General features: G+C 45.0%; 1 protein-coding gene across 1 annotated transcript; it reads left to right on the top strand.

Annotated features, from left to right (window-relative positions):
- Positions 1-7,162: 7,162 nt before the first annotated feature.
- LOC149471144 (uncharacterized) lies at positions 7,163-8,692 on the top strand. Its single transcript, XM_089656798.1, has one exon. It carries the CDS (start codon positions 7,163-7,165, stop codon positions 8,690-8,692), a length of 1,530 nt encoding a protein of 509 aa, XP_089512924.1.
- Positions 8,693-22,670: the final 13,978 nt, after the last annotated feature.

Raw genomic sequence — 22,670 nt, forward strand, 5'->3', positions numbered from 1 at the left:
ACTAAAACCACATAACCAAAATGCCTAACTAACAGGAAGCCAAACTACAACCAGCTATAAACAATATGAACAAAAAATAGGGAACATACAGGAGATGAACTGGAGATGCAAGAAACAGATGGGAAGGGGGAACCAGAACTGGGATCAGAAACAAGGGAAAGCAGAAACAAAGCAGCAGAATACAGGATGCAGGGCAAGATCAGGAGCAGGATTAACAGCATACAGTATCTGGCAGCAAGCAAGGCAAAAGCAAAACTGGGTACAGGGCAGTAGCAGCCAACACACTGATGTAATATGTAAGAGCAGCGGAGGACCTATATACCCTCCCAGCAGCCAGCATCAGGTGGAGAATGATTACTGAGATCTGCTTGCTGCTGGGAGACACCTGCTGGTGGACACTGGAACTACAACCTTCCACTCTGGGAAGCACAGCAGGTGAATCAGGTCCTGACACCAAGATTGCTTAGCACAGACAGGAGATTTTAATCTGACTGTCTTTGGGGGTCTGTAAGCATGCATATTAAAAGTTAAGATGCTTTCTTTAATTCTGGAGATGTTTGCAGACAGTTGTTCTCTAGAAGAATAATGAGGATCTTCTGAGAGAGGAAGAGAGAAAGAAAGAGAGAAAGAAAGAGAGAAAGAAAGAGAGAAAGAAAGAGAGAGAGAAAGAGAGAGAGAGAAAGAAAGAAAGAAAGAAAGAAAGAAAGAAAGAAAGAAAGAAAGAAAGAAAGAAAGAAAGAAAGAAAGAAAGAAAGAAAGAGAGAAAGAAAGAAAGAAAGAGAGAAAGAGAGAAAGAAAGAAAGAAAGAAAAAGAAAGAAAGAAAGAAAATCTTCTGAGAGAGAAAGTAAGAAAGAAAGAAAGAAAGAAAGAAAGAAAGAAAGAAAATCTTCTGAGAGAGAAAGAAAGAAAGAAAGAAAGAAAGAAAGAAAGAAAGATCTTCTGAGAAAGAAAGAAAGAAAGAAAGAAAGAAAGAAAGAAAGAAAGAAAGAGAGAAAGAAAGAGAGAAAGAAAGAGAGAAAGAAAGAAAGAAAGAAAAAGAGAGAAAGAAAGAGAGAAAGAAAGAAAGAAAGAAAGAAAGAAAGAAAGAGAAAGAAAGAAAGAAAGAAAGAAAATCTTCTGAGAGAGAAAGAAAGAAAGAAAGAAAGAAAGAAAGAAAGAAAGAAAGAAAGAGAGAAAGAAAGAAAAAGAAAGAAAGAAAGAAAAAGAAAGAAAGAAAGAAAATCTTCTGAGAGAGAAAGAAAGAAAGAAAGAAAGAAAGAAAGAAAGAAAGAAAGAAAGATCAAGTTAGATTTGAAACCTTGCTTGGAAAATTTATTGTAAATGAAAGACATTTCATTTGCCAAAGCAATGTATAGCATAAACCAGTGTCATTTTTTTTGCCCTTTGTTGCATATCAGTACTGCTGGTCTCCTGCAGCCTCTTGCCAACACTTCCTGCCAATCTGCACTTCATTGATTCCTCCACGTCATTTCTCAGGGCAGATTTCCTGATAGTGACAACAGTGGACTCCCAGTGGACCATGGACCTTTATAGTCTCCATCACCACAGGGTTACAATACAGGAGAGCAATTGGGAGATAAGAACACCCAGTAAATGTTCGTGCCTAAACAAAGACCTCCATGGCAAGATTACCAGAAACATTTCTTTGGCTATATAATTTTAAAAACTTTCACTCTCCCTAAACTAGGGAAACTGGCTAACACCAGGATCATTATTATCATATCAAATATGATCTAGGATATAGCTCTGCACTTTTTCATGTTTGACATCATTTTATCACCAATTTAAATATATTGAAAATAGCTTTTGAAATGAATTTAACATTTGAAAGCTTTTAAAAAATTGGGTTAACATATGCTTTAAAGCAGCCAAAATGAGTTAAAAATCCTCTATTATGAAGACATATCTTGGTATCAAAAAGTACATCAGATTGTCCGGGGCTGAAAAGACTTCCTTTTCTGACAGGAGGAGCACCAAAGAGCACAGATTAAAGGAAGCGTTTCTTCTGAAAAGATGTAACTGATCACAATCAGGCCAAAGGCAAAATCACAGTAATTCATTTTCAGATTACAGATGCCATTCAACCCAGCAATTCTGATCAGTGCAAATAGAGCTTTGATAAGTCTGCTTATCTTGAATCTACATGGAAGAAAAATAAGATTTTTTTTTTTTTTGCATAGGAATTATCCCCAGCGAAAGTGCATGTATGTGTGAAAAAAACAAAAACAAAACAAATGTAGTTAGGCTATTTCCTGTGCTGGTCAAAGGTTTTTCTTTGATTTAACCACTTCAGCCTCAGCGACATACCTGTACATCACTGAGTTGAAAAGGTTATACCAGGATGAAAAATTTCATATACTAATTTGCACCATCTACTGGCCAAATGCGGTATTCCTATGCTGCTTAGCACCATCTAGTGGCCAAATGTGGTATTTATTTTTTAAATCAATGCAAAATATTTGTCTGGTGCAGGTAATAGCCTAATAATATTAACTGTTACCTCATTTGCTCAGAAAAAATGTACATACACTTTCAATGGGTGAATTGATATGAACATTTTTGTAAATAAATACACCCCTTAAATCTAAGTTGGGTTTTTCCACATATTATGTTACAGCTTCAGTCCAGATGAGCAACTGGAACACTTGCCAAGTGCTGTGTTCCTACATTGACAAATATTGCTGTTATGAGCTTTCAACTTTAGGCTACAGGACCTCAGACCAGCCTTGCATTGGTGACAGATACGAACAAGGTGAAACTCAGCATTATCCCTGATGGCGTATGAGTTTTAGGTAAACTGACGAGCTGCAGATTGCCGTTCTGTCTAGCTGACCTCTTCACATCCCAGCCTAGAATCGAACATTATGTTTGTAATAGAAAAACAATCTGGAGTAAATTGAAAAGAAGGTTCTGATCCGGCTCGGCTGGCTTCCGAACATAAATGCAAGACATTAAGAAGCAATGTCGTGTACAACTGCTACAACAAGGTAATCGCACTATCTAACACTGTACAGGTTTAGAGAATTGAAGCTTAAAAATGTCATTAGTGTCTGCTAATAGAATTGGCTGCCTAAGCATCAGCCCTTAAAATTGCTCCTGGTACAAGCATAATTACAGAACTGTCACAATGCAAGGTTTATTTGGAAATCCAAAGAGGAATGATGTACAAATATATATATATATTTCATTCTAGCCTCAATCCGGTACTCAACCAGAACATTACAAGCAAGTGATAACCTTATACATTCCAAGTGCAAAAGAAATAAAGCATGACATTTTAAAAGAATGTTCACTGCAATAAAAAGTGTTTGCAAGACTGAGCAGGAAAACAATAAAAACAAAAAGCAAACAAAAGCTGAAAAAAAAATTCAATTTTTTTTGTATAAACAACTAATCCCATCAATCAACTTTGTGAAGGAGATGATCAAATGCAGACATGTTTGCCAACCACAGCTGCCCCCGCATTTACGATGTAGAATGAGTGTAGTCACAAAGGAACAGGAAGTGTGTTATTTGCAACATTACCAGCTGAAAATAAAGGGAAAAAAGAAAACACGCACCCGCACATCTAAAGTTCCGTTCACATTCGCAATTTGGGATCGCCAGCAGAATTGATGTGTGATTCCAAGTCACGTGGCAACTGCTGTACAATGAGGGGCGCACATCCCACATGGAAGAAAAATATATTTGAAATATATTTTAAAAATATTCTTCCCAAATATATTGACATATATTTGAAACGTTTCGGCCACCAAAATTTTGGTGCATCCCTAGTTCAAACAAGGCAGGATGGATCCATGCTTTCATGTTGTTTACACCAAATTCTGACCCTACCATCTGAATGACCCTACCATCTGCCCATTCTCCTTTGATTTTTGACATCAACAAGGCACTTTTGTCCACACTACTTCTGCTCACTGGATATTTTCTCTTTTTCAGACCATTCTCTGTAAACCCTAGAGATGGTTGAGCGTGAAAATCCCAGTAGATCAGCAGTTTTCAAAATACTCAGACTAGCCCATCTGGCACCAACAACCATGCCACATTCAAAGTCACTTAAATCCCCTTTCTTCCCCATTCTGATGCTCGGCTTGAACAGCAAGTCGTCTTCATCATGTCTACATGCCTAAATGTATTGAGTTGCTGCCATGTGATTGGCTGATAAGCAATTTGCGTTACCAAGCAACTGAACAGGTGTGCCTAATAAAGAGGTCAGTGAGTGTAAATGGATAAAGCGTACGGTCAAGACTAATAAAAACCCCTCTGATACTTATTTTTGATCCGTGTTATTTTTTTTTTATTATTATTTTGCAGTCCGTGGTGAGAGTGATCATTCACAAAACTTGCACAAAAGACTTTATATTAATGAGGATTGAAATTGAGTATTGGAGGGGTTTGCACAATGTGTGATTGTAATATACTGTATATCTATGCCTCATCTTTTTGTGTTGTAAATCTTATATTTTATGATTGTATTTTAACTTTTGTCATAATAAAATACAGATATGACCTTTTAGCAGTTTGTGAAATATACATATGTGTTCAATTACAGTTTGGATTTGGGGGGGGGGGGCTCTAAAAAGTCCCATTTTGGATTAATTTACTCTTTTCTTTCAATTTCACAGAAGCTCTGGCTAGTGTACTTGCTGCAGAATATATAAACTGAGCCTTTTGTTAAAGGATGAAGAAAGAATGTCACAAATGAAGTGGCTAAACCAGCCGGCTGTGCCATCTCTCGTGGGAGAGCTCTGTAAATATTAATTATGGAGAACATGTCAGAGGATGAGCCTGGCTGTGTCTCTGCACATCTCATAAAAGTCTGAAATGGACGTTCCTTAGACAGGGCAATGATCCAATATAACACAATCACTTAGTGCTGATAATTTCTGCTGTTAAATGTGATTCCATTCTAGTATAGTTAACAAGTAATTGTCACTTGAAAGTATATTTAATAAAACCTACAAAAAGCAAAATGTGTCAGTAAGCAGTAATGACCTGTCAGGAAACATGGACTGTCTTAAGTAATACTGTGTTATTATGGTTTATGTAGAGTTTAGCAATGGAATTGAACTTCCATAATGGCAAACTCCAACCAGGCCTGAACATTTTATATTTAAAGGGAATCTTTCACTTTTCCCATTCAAGGCAAGGTTTGCTAGAACGCTCACTCACTGATACTTACCTTTGCCATGCTCCCCCCAACAACTCCAGTAGTTGGATCATGGGAATCTATCACTTTTCCCATTCAAGGTGAGGTTTGCTAGAACGCTCACTCACGGATGTGGCAAACTTGCTCATCAGAATTGGAGCGGAGTTCCCCCTCAACCCTCGTTTTCGTGTTCTGTCGGTGTATTTGAGGTCTTCCTGGAATCCTCACATCCCCCCTGCATTCCTGTGAGGCAGACTTTATCTCCTGGCAAATGGTGTGGAACAACCAGGAAGACATGAGAAGTGGAGCCATCCAGTCTGCGGAGGTGTCATTTTATCACCCAAAACTATGTAAGCCCACTCATTATCAAACCGACCAGAATAAGTGCACAGTCCTGAGGTCAACTGTATGGTTCATATCACAGGATATGAGCTAGTAATTTAGTGTAGAGTTTCCCAATGACCACTCCCAAGTCAGAGCCCCCCTCCCCTTTTGAGAGGGACCTTTAAGACTTTTAAGTGAGTTAGAGAGACTCTGACACACACAGAGATCTCCGAGGTAACATCGTAACAGAGGAGATCAAAGAACCTTTCGGCTCACAACTTGAATTTGCTAAAACCAGGCAAGGCAAGTAACTTACCCTGTAATTTCCTCGCTATTCTATGTTTGCTGTGTCTTTATATACATATATATATATTTTTGTGATATCTCTTTGTACATATTTATTTTGCATCCAACGCTTTTAGTAATAAATCTTTCCTTCTGAAAGTGTTAAACTGTTTCTAAGCGCTTACTTGCAATTCACGAATCCCTGCCTTTGAAGAGACGCTACTGTGGTTATATTTCTGTATAGTAGGTCCGCGGGCCGTGCTATATAGATCAATATTTCAATCATTATAGTGTATATTTGGTAACGGGAGTTTCCCAGTCTCCGACAAAAGTGGTGGTGGCAGTAGAGGGTTAGTTGCGTAACTAACCCAACCCAGTAACAAGCGCATTCAGGCTGCAGGCACCGATTGTAGTCCATTAGCTGGGCAATCGCTGTGTAGGGTGCAGCTGGGTGGGGCCTTGTTACGCGCGTCACACCGCGGTTTTGGATCGGCCGGCCCTTCGGTCACGAGTTTGGTGAGAAGGTCTGGGGTCTGACGCCGTGGGCGTGACGTATTACTGTTAGTCGCGGCTGTGCGATTGTCGCCTGTTGGTGGCGGCGACCGCGGGTCGTGACATATTGTTGGCAGCGTACGTGGGATAATTGCAGTAAGAGCTTCAGTGCAGTGTTAAAAGTTGGCTCTGCACTGAAGGATTATAACCTTTGTGGAAACAGTCCTTAGAAACAAGTGGTGCATATTATATTTTATATATATGTGTGTATAGAGAGACACATAGCAACAGCTCCTTCTTTTCCTACTTTTCTCTTCTATCTTTGCTTGCAATTATGCCTGGTGAAGCAGATTACGAGAAAATGAGCAAAGGTGATTTGAAAGTTGAATGTGCCTCACGAGGATTGGACGTCGGTCGCAAAACTCGTGAAGATTTGATTAGTGATCTAGTGGAGTATGATATCCGAGCAAATCAGAACTCGGGGGAACTTGAACATGGAGAGGTTCCCGTTACCCACATTGCCAGTGGTTCAGAGACGGCCTCACAGGATGGGCATACAGAGACTGACACTGGAGGATCACCAAAGGTTAACGTCACACCACCGCCTGAGTGCGCTAACACCGTGGTGCCTGGAACCAGCAGAGACTCTCCTCAGATGCAGGAGGCCCTAAAACGCCTCCTGGAGACAGATTTGGAGGCATACCTGCGGTTCATGGAACGCCAAGCAGCGGCTGACAGAGAAGCTGCGGAACGCCGGGCTGACAGAGAAACTGCAGAGCGCCAAGCTGAGAGGGAGGCAGTGCAGAGGGAAGCTGATCGTCGGTACGAGTTGGAGATGGCAAGGCTCCAGAAGCAACCGGGTCAGTACCTCGGGGCCCTAGATCACAGGGAGGGCAGCCAAGTTTCCAGTGATGGAAAAGGACAGTGACATTGACACGTACTTACTGTCCTTTGAAAAAACGTGCCGTCAGTACCATGTGCCCCAAGCTCAATGGGTTCGGTACCTAACACCAGGGCTACAAGGCAAGGCCCTGGAAGCGTTTGTTGAATTGCCAGAGGGGCAAGATGATGACTATGAACGTTTAAAAGATGCCATTATCCGGAAGTACCAGATGACCCCGGAAGTGTACCGCAAGCGGTTCAGGTCCATGCAGAAAGGACCTGGGGACTCTTATACGGATGTGGCAAGTCGCTTACGTACCACATTCCGACAGTGGACTAAGGGACTGAAAGTTGATTCTTATGAATCTTTGGAGGATCTCATGATCCGAGATCAACTCTTGCACATTTGTCCAGCAGACGTCAGACAGTTCGTCTTGGAGAGGGAACCAGCATCTACTACAGCTGCAGCAGATCTGGCAGATACCTTTGTCCACACACGAGTGCCTGAACCTCGCAAGGCTCCTCCAAACAGCTGGAAAGGGGGGAAATCGTCCATAGCAACCTCTCCTACTTCGGTGAGTCAAGCTTCACCTCCGCCCAACCCTGCAGCGCTTGGAGCCAAGGCATTCCTGCCTGACACCCGCAGATGTTTCGCCTGTGGGAAAGCCGGACATCTCAGGACCCAGTGTCCTGAGCAGAAGAAGATGACATCATCGGGCCAGCCAGCCCGCAACTCTTCCTCCGTGCTGCTGGTCAGTAGGAAACCTCGGGGACCCAGCATCAACCTACAGCCGGTCATCATCGGCAACCGGACCGTAACAGGCTTACGTGACACTGGAGCTGAAGTCACCTTAGTCCGACCCGAGGTGATAGAGGACACAGACATTATCCCCGAGAAGTTCCTGACCCTCACCGGAGTGGGGGGAACCCGTTCCCGCATACCCCAGGCATATGTGTTCATCGACTGGGGTGCAGGGAGGGGGATGAGGCAGGTAGGAGTCTCTGATGATATTCCCACAGCTGTCCTATTGGGGGCCGATCTGGACACCCTTATCGCCTATTATGCCCCTGCTAAGGACTCTCCGGATGCCCCCCTGGAACTCTCAGAACCTACCAAGGTACAGTGTGCAGATATTGAGCTAATGTCTGGGCAGTCTGTGGATGGACAGAGGGAGGGGGCTGGGAAGGGAGCGGGGTGGCAAGATTCTCCATTAGCTGGAGAGGGAGAAGAAATCCCCTTGTTGGGGGAGGTAACGAACTCAGGTGGAATGGACAGTAGACAAGTAACTGTTGATAATTATAAGGACAGTGATGTTGCAAATGCCTGTAATGTTGATGTTAATGTCGGTAATATCATTGATAATGTCAGTAATGTCATTAATAAGGTCAGCAATGTTGATGGTTATGATGATACTAATGAGACATCCCTCACCTTAGTGGTCACACGCAGTGCAGCCAGGGTAGTTGAGGCACAGACTCTGGTCTCAGAACAGCAGGAGGACGTCCCTGACCCCTCCCCTTGTTCTGACCCAGTGGACTCTGCCTCCAGGGAGTCTTAGCAGCTGTCATTGTTTGCTACAGGACCGCTGGCTGGGACCTGTAGTTCCACATTTGAGGCTGCCTTACTGACAGACCAGACCTTGGAGCGGCTCAGGAATCTGGCTAATGGCCCCCCTGCTGAGAATGCTAAACAAAAGGTCTACTGGGAGCAAGGCAGACTATATAGGGAGGGGCTGCCCACTGAGGGAAGGGGGGCTGATATTGGTAGACGACAGCTTGTCGTGCCTCATCCCTGTCGGGGACAGCTGCTGAAGGTGGCTCATGAGATTCCGCTGGCCGGGCACCTGGGAATCACTAAGACGCGAGCCCAATTGATCCATAAATTCTTTTGGCCCACTATGTTAGCGGACATAGCAGATTACTGTCGGTCCTGTGGTACCTGTCAGCGAGTTGGCAAGGCAGGAGAGGTGCACAGGGCCCCATTACAACCTTTGCCTGTGATTGATGAGCCTTTTAAGAGGGTGGCGGTAGACATCGTGGGGCCTCTAGCCATCCCTAGCAGCTCAGGCAAACGTTATATCTTGACAGTGGTCGACTATGCCACCCGGTATCCGGAAGCCCTCCGGTCGGACAAGGTTGCAGATGCTCTGCTGGGAATCTTCACCAGAGTGGGATTTCCGGCCGAGCTTATTAGTGATCAAGGGCCCCAGTTTGTGTCCGACCTAATGCAAGCTCTCTGTCAGAAGATACAGATGACGCATATCAAGGCCAGTCCTTACCATCCACAAACGAATGGCTTGTGCGAACGTTTCAATGGCACATTGAAACAAATGTTGCGCACCTTTGTGGAGTCCCAGGGCAAGGACTGGGAACGATATTTGCCTCATCTGTTATTCGCTTACAGAGAGGTGCCTCAGGAGTCCACCGGGTTTTCGCCCTTTGAACTTCTGTACGGGCGGAGGGTGAGAGGGCCTCTGGACCTAATCCGGGAGACCTGGGAGGGCAAGATTGCGGACCCGGAGGTCTCCGTGGTGGATTACGTGCTCAGGTTCCGGGATCAAATGGAGATACTGGTGGGGTTGGTACGAGAAAACATGGCCCAGGCCCAGACCAGGCAGAAACGTTGGTATGACCGTAATGCCAGGGAGCGGACATACAACGTTGGGCAGCAGGTGTATGTTCTGCTACCCTTGCGGCAGAACAAACTGCAGGCTGCCTGGGAAGGCCCGTACCCTATCACCCAGCGCCTGAACAATGTGACCTATCTGGTTAGGTTAGGCGAAGGAAGCAGACGGCAGAAGGCCTTCCATGTTAATATGATCAAGGCTCACCACGAGCGTACGGCCTACGTTATGCCAGTCTGCAGCCAACAGGAGACCGAGGAGGCTGATCCCCTCCTGGACCTACTCGCAGACACTAGGGAAGGGGAGTCAGCCCTCCCGATCAACCCCCTCCTTACCCCCACTCAGGTACCTGGGTTGGAGAGAGTGCTGGCAGTACATGGGGGTAGGTTTACTGGGAAGCCTGGGAGAACCCATCTTGCTACCCACAAAGTAGACACAGGGGCCCATCCTCCTATTAGACAATCCGCCTATCGCGTCTCGTTAGAGGTGCTGGCAGATATGAAGAGGGAGGTGGAGGAAATGCTGCAGTTGGGGGTGATTCAGAAGTCTCACAGCGCCTGGGTGTCCCCTGTAGTCCTGGTCCCCAAAAAGGACCGGACGACCAGGTTCTGTGTGGACTATCGGAAGCTAAACGCCATCACCGCTGCAGACGCCTACCCCATGCCCCGGATCGATGAATTGTTGGATAGGCTGGCGGCTGCCCGCTATCTCACGATCATGGATCTGAGCAGGGGGTACTGGCAAATTCCTCTAGCGCCCGAGGCCCGGGAAAAGTCGGCCTTCATCACCCCATTCGGCTTGTTCGAATTCACGGTCATGCCCTTTGGGATGAAGAATGCCCCAGCCACCTTCCAGAGGGTCATGAACGACCTGTTGGAGGGGCTGGAACAGTGCACAGTAGCCTAACTGGACGACATCGCCGTGTTCAGTCCCACCTGGGAAGAACATCTGGTGCATCTGTCACAAGCTCTGGACAGACTGACAGCCGCCAATCTGACAGTCAAACCCAGCAAGTGTCAGATAGGCATGACAGATGTCCAGTATTTGGGACACCAGGTAGGAGGAGGCACCCTGAGGCCTGAAACAGGGAAGGTGGAGGCCATCCTGGCCTGGCCTACCCCACAAACCAAGAAGCAGGTCATGTCATTCCTGGGGACAGCTGGCTACTATCGGAAGTTTGTAGGTAACTATAGTAGCCTGGCAAAACCCTTGACTGACCTGACCAAGAAGAAACTGCCCAAGGAGGTGTCGTGGACACCCGAGTGTGAGAAGGCCTTCCAGGCCTTGAAGGAGGCGCTGGCCAGCGCCCCTGTGCTACAGGCTCTAGACTTCACCCATCGTTTCCTAGTGCAGACGGATGCCTCTGCATATGGATTGGGTGCCGTCCTGAGCCAGGTTGATGGTTCAGGAGAGGAACATCCCATCCTCTACCTGAGCCGGAAGCTGCTCACGATCGAGAAAGAGTGCCTGGCGATCCTGTGGGCTCTCCAGAAACTACAAATGTACCTGTATGGGCGGCACTTCACCGTGATCACTGATCACAATCCCCTGAGGTGGCTAAATCATGTGGCTGGGGAGAATGGCAAACTACTCCGGTGGAGCCTAACTCTCCAGCAATACGATTTCACCATACAGCATAAGAAGGGCAGCACCCATGGCAACGCGGATGGGTTATCACGGCAGGTGGAGCCAGCAGAGGTCGGTTGCGTCAGGAGAGAACTTGTAGCTCACTCCTTGGCAACCACTTAAAGGGGAGGTGTGGCAAACTTGCTCATCAGAATTGGAGCGGAGTTCCCCCTCAACCCTCGTTTTCGTGTTCTGTCGGTGTATTTGAGGTCTTCCTGGAATCCTCACATCCCCTCTGCATTCCTGTGAGGCAGACTTTATCTCCTGGCAAATGGTGTGGAACAACCAGGAAGACATGAGAAGTGGAGCCATCCAGTCTGCGGAGGTGTCATTTTTATCACCCAAAACTATGTAAGCCCACTCATTATCAAACCGACCAGAATAAGTGCACAGTCCTGAGGTCAACTGTATGGTTCATATCACGGGATATGAGCTAGTAATTTAGTGTAGAGTTTCCCAATAACCACTCCCAAGTCAGAGCCCCCCTCCCCTTTTGAGAGGGACCTTTAAGACTTTTAAGTGAGTTAGAGAGACTCTGACACACACAGAGATCTCCGAGGTAACATCGTAACAGAGGAGATCAAAGAACCTTTCGGCTCACAACTTGAATTTGCTAAAACCAGGCAAAGCAAGTAACTTACCCTGTAATTTCCTCGCTATTCTATGTTTGCTGTTTCTAAGCGCTTACTTGCAATTCACGAATCCCTGCCTTTGAAGAGACGCTACTGTGGTTATATTTCTGTATAGTAGGTCCGCGGGCCGTGCTATATAGATCAATATTTCAATCATTATAGTGTATATTTGGTAACGGGAGTTTCCCAGTCTCCGACAAAAGTGGTGGTGGCAGTAGAGGGTTAGTTGCGTAACTAACCCAACCCAGTAACAAGCGCATTCAGGCTGCAGGCACCGATTGTAGTCCATTAGCTGGGCAATCGCTGTGTAGGGTGCAGCTGGGTGGGGCCTTGTTACGCGCGTCACACCGCGGTTTTGGATCGGCCGGCCCTTCGGTCACGAGTTTGGTGAGAAGGTCTGGGGTCTGACGCCGTGGGCGTGACGTATTACTGTTAGTCGCGGCTGTGCGATTGTCGCCTGTTGGTGGCGGCGACCGCGGGTCGTGACAACTGATACTTACCTTCGCCATGCTCCCCCCAACAACCCCAGTAGTTGGATCATGGGAATCTATCACTTTTCCCATTCAAGGCGAGGTTTTCTAGAACGCTCACTCACTGATACTTACCTTCGCCATGCTCCCCCCAACAACTCCAGTAGCTGGATCGTATCCTTGTGTATCCTGTTTTGGTCAGTGTCAAGGCTTACACAGGGTTAAAGACCTCCTTAACATGGTAGTGCTCAGCTTTGGCCATTGACACTACATGTTGGAAGGAAGGGTAGAAGATCATATGCTCTGCGTATTTCTGAAGGGTTCCAAAAATGGAATGATGGAGAGAGCAGCGAAGTTAGTATCAGTTGAAGGGGAATGAGTGTAAATATTCTCTTTAAACCAGACTCTATGACTAAGCTCCTAATGGAGTAAAAGGTGTAAGATTAGCAGGTGACTTTTTCCTGTTATAGATAATATCAATAAATGTATTCATTCTTGCTTTTTCACCATAATTGTTAGCGGACCACTGACAATTTTGGAGCTTGCATCCTTTGGTTGATGGAGCAGTGGTAGGGAGGCCTCGAACAGAATGGTTTAGATAATTTCCAACTAAGAAACACAGCAAATCTGCTTTGTATCTGTAATTTTTGTCCTGGCATGCATCATTTGCACCATGCTATTACAGGAGCACAGTCTTTAGATGCCTGTATTACCTTCTGCTTCTAAACATGCAAAACTTAATGCTAATGTGTCCACGTGGCACCAGCCTTCCCAGTTCACTGTGGCCCTATATATATATATATATATATATATATATATATATATATATATATATATATATAAAAGCATGATGCCAAAGTTGAACAGCAGATAATAATTTGATAAGGCAGAACTTATTCATTTATTTTTCATTTATAAATTGGGGAATGCACAGTCTTAGGAGTGGGTCCACAATGTTTGTGCCTAGCAGCTTGGTCACATCTTTTACTAAGAAGGTTGAAGGTTTTGGAAGAGCAAAGCATTTATACTAATAATATTTTGTCCATGTGTTTCATTGACCGCCCTGACTTCAGGGCTAAACCCCACCAACTGTCATTCCAATGTCCAATGAGATGGTTTGAAGGCCAACAAGAGTGCAAACATAATGAAAACAAACACACTATACACAAATACTAAAAGGCAAGAATAGTAACCACTCAGCCACCATTGGCAAAATGTCAGGGCAGGAGTGATGGAATGGGTAGGCAGGCCTATGGTAAGGTCACGCAGCGACTGACGACAGCCACTACCCACAGACCAGAGTCCCTCAGGGCGTGGAGTCTTAGCCCCAGGCTGCCCTTCACCAGGGCCCCTGATGGTGGGGATGGACTTGACGCAGCCTGAGACCAGGTTGCGGCCCCCGAGTAACCCCAGCTGCGGTACCGACTGCTGGCAATGGCATACAGCTTGTGGGAGCTAGATGGGAAAATGTGTAGCGTGGTCAGACAGGCCGGGTCTATAACAACGGAGCAGACAGTACAAGACGGTAGGAAAAGAATACTCAGGTCACGGGCTGGGTTCAGCAACGGGAGGTTAGGTAAAGGGTTAAAGCAGAGAATAGTCTTGTCCAAGCCGAGTCGGTTACCAGGAGAGCAATGAGAACAGAACAAGAGCTTGCTGCAGGGGAACATACAGGACACGAATGCAAAGAACAAGTGCAGACAACAGGCTTAATTGTGATCAACCACGCCCCTCTGGGGGAGGGACCGCAGAGGCCTGAAAGCATAAAAGGCTCCCACCATGCTTTGCAGAAACCTAAGATGGAGGCCAGCACATGGAGCAGCATAACCTCTGGGGAAAGGTAGGACCTTGACACAAATACAGTATGTTTAGAAAATAGACCTATATTTATAACTTTAAAGCGGAACTAAAGTAAAAAAAAAATAAAAGTAAGTGCACATTCTCCGAACACCTTGATGCCAGAATGAATTAACTCTCATGTGCATGCACAGGAGTTATATCATCCCCTACTGCCTATCATGAAGGCTAAAGACTCCCGAAAGAAGCTGGGGGGAAGATATTGTCACCAACAAGGGAACTTGAGGACGTTATAATGCTGAAGCAGAGGCAAGCATTTGCAGGCTTTGGTTTCACTTTAAGTTAAGTCAATGTTGTGAACCTAGTTCTAGATATACCATATTGGTTCATGATCATTGCATGCATGCTAAGTAATGTGTAAGTGTAGCACTTACACATTACTTAGATCAGTAATGATCACTCACTGTGTTCATTCGGGAAAAGAAGGGGCTGGTAAATATATTATATTTACCAGCCCCACCTTCTCCATCCTGAGACTGATCGTCCTGTTCCTAGCAGCAGCTGCAGCTGGCGGGAGCAAGAGCCGGCAGCACTGCAGGAGGGGCACACAAGAGGATCAGAACTGCAGGGAAGGGGGCAGATCGTGGGAGGGTGATCGAAGCGGTGGTGGAGAGGCGCAACTGCTTTAACCGATACCTGTGGCTCAAATCCAGTTGGATACTTCTGCAGTTGGATTCTGTGTTCTTGGTCTGTAATCTTTACAACCCTGGTTCAACTGTGGATCCTCTACAGTCCACAGCTGAACTGGAGTTGTAAAGATCAAAGACCGGGAGCACAGAATCCTACTGCAGTGGTATGCTGTACAAGCCTGAGTGCTGTCCTGTGTCAAGTAAATGGCAGCTAATGAAAGAGGTAAGAAATTACATTCTTTCAAGTTTGAATTACATGAGTGGCTGCTCTAATAGAAGCTCCCTAGATTATAATTTTTAGGCTGAAAAAGCAATAGAACTGACCATGCTGCTTGTTAGGTGCCTGAGGCCCCCCCCGTTGATCTGATGGGGCCTTGGTAACAGTCTGATCACTAGAGGGAGAGGAAACTGTGAAATTGCGTCCTCTTGAGAAAAACTACAAAGATCCATGTTCCCCCTTATATACCCCCTTATCTAAGTGAATAACAACTATTTTGTGACAAATACAATAATGTTCTGCACTACCCTTATATACAGTACATAAATACCGTGCTCTCGTATTCAAAGTAAAATATGTGAAAAACATAAAAGATCAACTCATTCAACATGATAAGTTTCCAATGAAAAACCATAAAGTGAAATCAAAGTCCATCCAATGTGTCCTTTTTACTCAAATAAATTATATAACGGCTAAATGGTTAGCACTTCCGCCTGGCAGTACTCGGGTCGTTGGTTCGAATCCCAGCCACGGCACCACCTGCCTGGAGTTTGCATGTTCTCCCTGTGCCTGCATGGGTTTCCTCCAGGTACTCTGGTTTCCTCTTACACTCCAAAGACATGCTGGTAGGTTAATTGGATCCTGTCTTAATTGGCCCTTGTATATGAATGTGAGTTAGGGACCTTAGATTGTACACCCCTTGAGGGTTAGGGACTGATGTGAATGTACAATATATATATAAAAGTGCTGCGTAAATTCACGGTGCAATATAAGTACCTGAAATAAATAACAACAAATAAATGTCTATAAAAAAATCCAGTGCTTCTTCATCCAAATCTCAATATATGCTCTAGTAAACCATGCAAAGTGGACTACAAAACACTTCCTTTCCAAAACATTAATCCCATGCTCTCTTGGTGTTCACACTCAAATTATGCACTCACCAGACCTCCATGACGCTCCTAACTTTTTTTCGACCAATTGTCATCATCAAGGACATTTCAGGACGTCCCTGACGGTGACAATTGTTCGAAACATGTTGGCTGGGGGCTATTCACTTCCTATATGTGGAACACACGCAGGAAGCAAACAGGAAGTTTGTTCACCCGTGGCTATCTTGGATCTTGTGGTGTAGTAACCCTGCTGAATGTTGACATTTGTAGTTTTAATGTGAGTGCACACTTGGAAGTGTTTTTATTTTTACTATTGCTATAAAAATGACTGCACTATGGCTTTCTATTTTATCGTACTGTATATTCATGATGGCTAAAAAGTATTTGAAGGAATAAAAGGTGCAAAGATCAGAAGCTGGGGAAGTGACTAGGAAGGCTTGAAGACTGCCTGAAAGGGCAGTGTAAATGTAAGCTTTTGTGGACCCACTTACTAAGTTAAATTGGTAGTAAACTCCGCTTTGTGATTTTTACCTACAGGTAAAATTATAATAAAGCTTACCTGTAGGTAAAGTGAATATCTCCTAACAGTGCACCATTTATTATTCTTATTATTATACAGGATTTATATAGCGCCAACAGTTTGCTCAGCGCTTTACAATATAACGGGAGACAATACAGCAACCATACAGTTCAATACAAGAGGGTTAGGAGGGCCCTGCTCCTTGGAGCTTACAATCTAAGTGGGAGGGGTTAGTGGTACAAAAGGTAATAACTGTGGGGGATGGACTGGTAGGAGGAATAGAAGATTCCATTATTAGCTGAGGACAGGATAGGCTTCCCGAAGAGATAGGCTTTTAGAGACCGTGTAAGGGACCGCCCGGCGGTACCTCTAGAAATCCACTGGTCAGGTGCTTCCAGAGCGCGGAGTCTAAGTCCCAGAGCACTTGTTCACCAGGGCCCCTGATGGTGGGGATGGACTTGGAGCGCTCAGAGACCAGGTCGCGACTACTGGGCACACTAACCACTGGTAGAGGTATCCACCGAGGGCTCCCGCAGAGTAAGAGCCTGATGTGAGGAGGTCGGGTGGTCCCGACGGGATGGATGGATGGCTGAGCAGGTGCAGGGTCAAACAAGCCGGGTCGGGAGCCGTGGGGTCTGCGAGGTACAAAACAGCGGGCAGAGAATAGTCAGGTCATACGCCGGGTCAGCAACAGTAGATCAGAATAAACGGGGGGCATCCAGGAGGGAGGTCAGGCAAGCCAAAGGTCAGGGCAGGAGAAGACAGCAGGGTCAGACAATCCGGGTAAGCAACTCACAGCAATACAGGTACGCAGATCAGGAACAGGAATAGACCGAACGGCACCTAATGACAGCTCAGGGCGATTTAAATACCGCGCCCTGCGCTGTCATTGGTGCCCGGCGCGCACCCACGTCACCCAGTGCGCATGCGCGAGCTCTCCACCGCGTCACTCAGTGTAAATTGGGGCAGAGTTATAAATGGCTTAATACATTATTGTTAATGTTTTGAATTTTATCCGTTGGGCAATGGGAAGCCAGTGGAGGGATTGGCAGAGAGGGGTGGCAGATATGGAACGGTTAGTAAGGTGGATGAGTCTGGTAGCAGCATTCATGATAGACTGAAGAGGGGATAGCCTGCGATGAGGTAGGCCAATGAGGAGGGAGTTACAATAGTCAAGGCGAGAGATAACAAGGGAGTGAATAAGTTACTTAGTGGTTTCAGGGGTTAAGAACGGGCGTATCTTGGAGATGTTGTGGAGGTTAAGTCTACAAGATTTGGACAGTGATTGGATTTGGGGCTGAAAGGACAGACGGGAGTCTAGGATTACACCTAGTACCCTGGCATGAGGGGAGGGAATGATGGTTGTATTATTGATCTTGATGGAGAAGTCAGGGGAGCGGGCATGGGCTGGAGGGAATAGTATGAGCTCTTTTTTGGAAAGATTTAGTTTGAGGAAGTGGAGTGACATCCATGCTGATATGTCACTTAGTAGGTTAGTAATGTGAGAGGAGACTGAAGGGGTGAGGTGAGGAGTAGAAAGATAGATTTGTGTGTCATCAGGATAGAGATGGTACTTAAAGCCGTGGGAGTTTATCAAGTGACCAAGGGAGGAGTTGTAGATGGAGAAGAAAAGGAGTCCAAGTACAGAACCTTGAAGGACCCCTACAGAAAGAGGGAGTGGAGAGGAGGAGACAGAGTGGTGTAGTAACCATGCTGAATGCTGACATTTGTAGTTTTAATGTGAGTGCACACTTGGAAGTGTTTTTATTTAGGAGATATTCGCTTGTTTGGCAGGTGTATGCACTTTGAAGGAACAGCATTCTCATGCCATTCCTTCAGAGCTCTATGCCAAGACTGTGACACCCTCACCCATGTATGGGAGTGATGTAATCGCAGCTCAGCTATTCAAGCAACTGGAGCCCGCAAACCCAGAAGGAAAACCAGGTGACGATGGAAGCCTTGCTGAAGGGCTTCATTTCAAGGTAAGTATTTCATAATGTGCTAGTATGCAATGCATACTAGCACATTATGATATTATCTTTCAAGCAGATGGAACTCCACTTTTTTTTTTGTTTTTTTTTTGTTTAAATAACTTTACTACTGCTTTAAGGGGTCATGGAGGTCTGGTGAGTGCACAATTTAAGTGTGAGCACCAAAACAGCACTGGAAATAATGCTGCTTCAAGTTGCCTGCAATGCTTTTCAAATGGCAAAATCAATGATCTCTATGAAAGAGGGGATCAGCCATTCTTAAAAGTGGCCAGCAAACAGATCAAAAGAAAATAAATGGATACTCCCATCCACTTAAGCAAGGTGGATTGAGACATTGAGACATTGTATTCTGACAGTGGGACTCTCCTCTGTCAGAGCACATTGATTAGATAATGTAGCTGCTGACTGAGAAATTTTTTCAACTAATTAATGATCTAACAATTAACTTCTATAGAATGGGAATGGACATAAATGGATCTAAATTCAGCTCGTCCCTGCTGAACTGGCCAAATTTCAATTAATCTATGGCAAGCTTAAAGTGAAATCAAACTCTGCTATTTTTTTTAATGAGCATCAAGGAGGTTTATGCCATAATGTGCTAATAGTCACTGCATATTAGCACATTATGGCAGACCTACCTGTTAAACAAAGCCTTCCAGTGATGCGCTGTCAACTTTTCAGATGGATTAAGGCGATTTCATCTTCACCAGGTTCTCCTAATGGGTTCTCTCTATCCAGCTGCTTGAATTGCTGTGTTGTGATGACGTCACCCTCGTGCATGCGTATGGGAGTCACTTCATCATAGCTGAGTGGTGTGGTCTGAGCTGTGTTCTGTCCCCACATGAAGGTTAATGAAGGTATAACAGATAATGGCTGCGTGACTTCCCACCTTCGTATCCAAGCAGGGGAGCAGACCGGACCGGCAGATGCTCGGGTTAGATGGATCCAAACGTATACACGGGAATGAAATCAGCGTGGGTTTATTTGATCCAAATACAGCGACAAACGGTGATACAATACTGTAATGTAGTAGAGGTATTGATGCTGTCCTGTGATATCTTTCCTGAGGCTAACTGCTGGTCAAAAACTGATGCCTTCACAAGCCCAGTGTGTTGAATGTCCTGTTACACAGCTATGAAGCACATAAAATGGCTGCAGGAAGTGACCAGAACCAAGGCTGCCTAAAACCACGCCCAGCAGAGGAAAAACTTTACTAACAAGAGCAGAGGGGTGCAGCATGCAAATTCTGGCCAACAGATGGCAGCAAACAGATCAATGCATAGAAACGACATGGTAAAATAAGAATTGGTAATACAATGCACAGTTATATAACAAATATGAGGAGGACAGCACAAGCTGCGCATGCACAGTTCAAATTACATTATTGCTGATATACTGGGAAATGCATTTCCATCTTCACCAGGTCCTCCTTCTGGGTTTTCTCTCTCTGGCTACTTGAATGGCTGTGCCACGATGACATCACTCTTACGCATGCGTATGGAAGTCACTTCATCACAGCTGAGTGGTGTGTTCTGAGCTGTGCATGCACAGTTCAGATTACAGTATTGCTGATAGGCTGGGAAAGGCATTTCTATCGTCACCAGGTCCTCCTTCTGGGTTTGCTCTCTCTGGCTGCTTGAATGGCTGTGCAGTGATGAGGTCACTACCACACATGCACACAGGAGTCATTTCATCATGGCAGAGCAGTGTGGTCTGAGCTGTGCATGCATGGTGCAGATTACATTACTGCCGATAGGCTGGGGAAGGCATTTATGACAGAAGAGACGTCCAAGGTCTCTTATATTATATAAAAACCTTTGTGCAAGTATTTTTTTCAAATTTTGACTTTAATACCACTTTAACACTGAAGACAGACCCCATCATGCAACTGGCATTTCTTCCATAGCAGGTACACTTTAATATTCATGTGTAGTAACCTATCCATACAATTGTCAGCATTTGCCTCATTTACACAAAACAAGAGGCAAGTTTGTCCTCCTCCAAGGCACGTCCTCTGTCAGCAAATGCTTTCCAACTCATTATGATGCAAAACAAAGTGCTGCTCTTGAAGAAAATGCGGAAAGGCAGGTTTTAGTATTCATTTTCAGCAGTGGCTGAATTACCAAGCAGCGTGAAATGGAATTAAGGTCATAGTCTCAATCTATCTGCATAAATCCTGCACGTGTTTAAATTATGCAGCCAAAGAGTTTCAAAGAAGATCTCAAAGCACTCAGGCTCTGAGGAAGAGGCAAGTCCTCGAAACGCGTCAGTCTTTTGGATGTCTAAACTCCCTATTGCGGACTGTTACTCAGCGCGGTGTTGATCCAGCTGTTCTTTTATGATGTGCCTTGACTATATTGTCGTTTGTGAGTACAACACCTACTTTATTTTTTATTAAACATTTTTTATGGTAATGCACTAGGCCTGTGCGCCCTCTTTTTGTTCTTTCCCCATTCAGTATATTTGGATTCCCCCGGTCCATTTGAGGGCAGCAAGGTGTGCATGTTCCAGGACATTCTTAATGTGGTTGTAGCATCGAGTCCATCCCCAAGCGCAGGAGCATTTGTGTTTGCTGGTGGTATATGCATAGCTGCATTATTCCAATACTACATTGGGGCATTCATTCAGAAAATGCAAAGCATTCTCTGAATGGCACCCGTGTAGAGGGGACAACTTCCTGTGTTCAGAGTGCATCAGGCCAGCCACTTGGCACAAGACTCAGACGCAAGTCGAGAAGACTAGCGTAGCAGTGTTTATTTCCAGATTCTGGGGGCATCGACCAGGTATGGTATTTACATATGTAGCACTACCCCCAAGAGCACTGCTGGTTGATGAAGACTAAAGCACAGTCACTATACTCTTCCTGATAGCAGCAGCAAAGATAATGATGATGACCAGAGTTCTCCCTCACTTATGTGGAGACTGCCAGCGCAGTCCAGGCACACTGACACAAAGAGCAGCCTAGGGGATGTCTTTTTGTGGTTTTATTGGATAGGGTATAGGGTAGTATCAGATACTCCAGGCCCACTAATGTAAACAAGAGGACATTCTTTTCTATGTTGTGAACTTTAGGAATGTTTTTTCTGCTCAGCTCAGATTGCAATTTTCCCATGAGAGGCCAGAGATATTCATACATACTAGGGGAGGTACAACTGGGGGAATCAATGGTGGAGAAGGATCTGGGAGTTCTGGTAGATCACAAGCTTAATAATGGCATGCAATGCCAAGCTGCAGTTTCTAAAGCGAGAAAAATCCTTTTTTTGTATTAAAAGAGGTATAGACTCCAGAGAGAGAGATATCATGTTACCCCGGTACAAATCATTAGTAACACCTCATTTGGAATATGCAGTTCAGTTTTGGGCACCAATTCACAAAAAGAACATTGGGGAACTTGAGAAAGTACAGAGAAGGGCAACCAAACTGATAAGAGGCATGGAGGAGCTCAGCTATGAGGAAAGATTAGAGGAACTGAATTTATTCTCTCTTGAGAAGAGGAGATTAAGGGGGGATATGATCTCCATGTATAATACATAAGGGGGGATATGATCAACATGTATAAATACATCAGTGGTTCATATAGTGAACTCGGTGTAGAGTTATTCACCCTGAGGTCATCACAGAGGACAAGGGGCACTCTTTACGTCTGGAGGAAAAGAAATGTAATCTCCAAACACGGAAAGGTTTCTTCACAGTGAGAGCTGTGACAATGTGGAATAGACTCCCTCTAGAGTTGGTTCTGGCCAGCTCAGTGGATTGCTTTAAAAAAAGTCCTGGATTCTTTCCTAGATACATAGAATATAACTGGATACTAACATTTATAGGTAAAGTTGATCCAGGGAATATCCGATTGCCTCTCGGGGGATCAGGAAGGAATTTTTTTCCCTGCAGGAGCAAATTGGATCATGCTTTGCTGGGTTTTTTTGCCTTCCTCTGGATCAACTGTGGGTGTAGGATTATAACTTTTTTTTTTTTTTTTTTCAGTGGTTGAACTGGATGGACTTTTTTCAGCCAGACTAACTGTGTAACTGTGTATGTGTACTCCTCAGGAGGGGAACTACTTGACCCAGTGTTGAAGGAC

Source organism: Staurois parvus, unplaced genomic scaffold (genome assembly GCF_062004578.1).
Source record: "Staurois parvus isolate SC_StPar_1 unplaced genomic scaffold, SC_StPar_1.0 ptg000027l, whole genome shotgun sequence".
In the NCBI taxonomy this organism is placed as follows: domain Eukaryota; kingdom Metazoa; phylum Chordata; class Amphibia; order Anura; family Ranidae; genus Staurois; species Staurois parvus.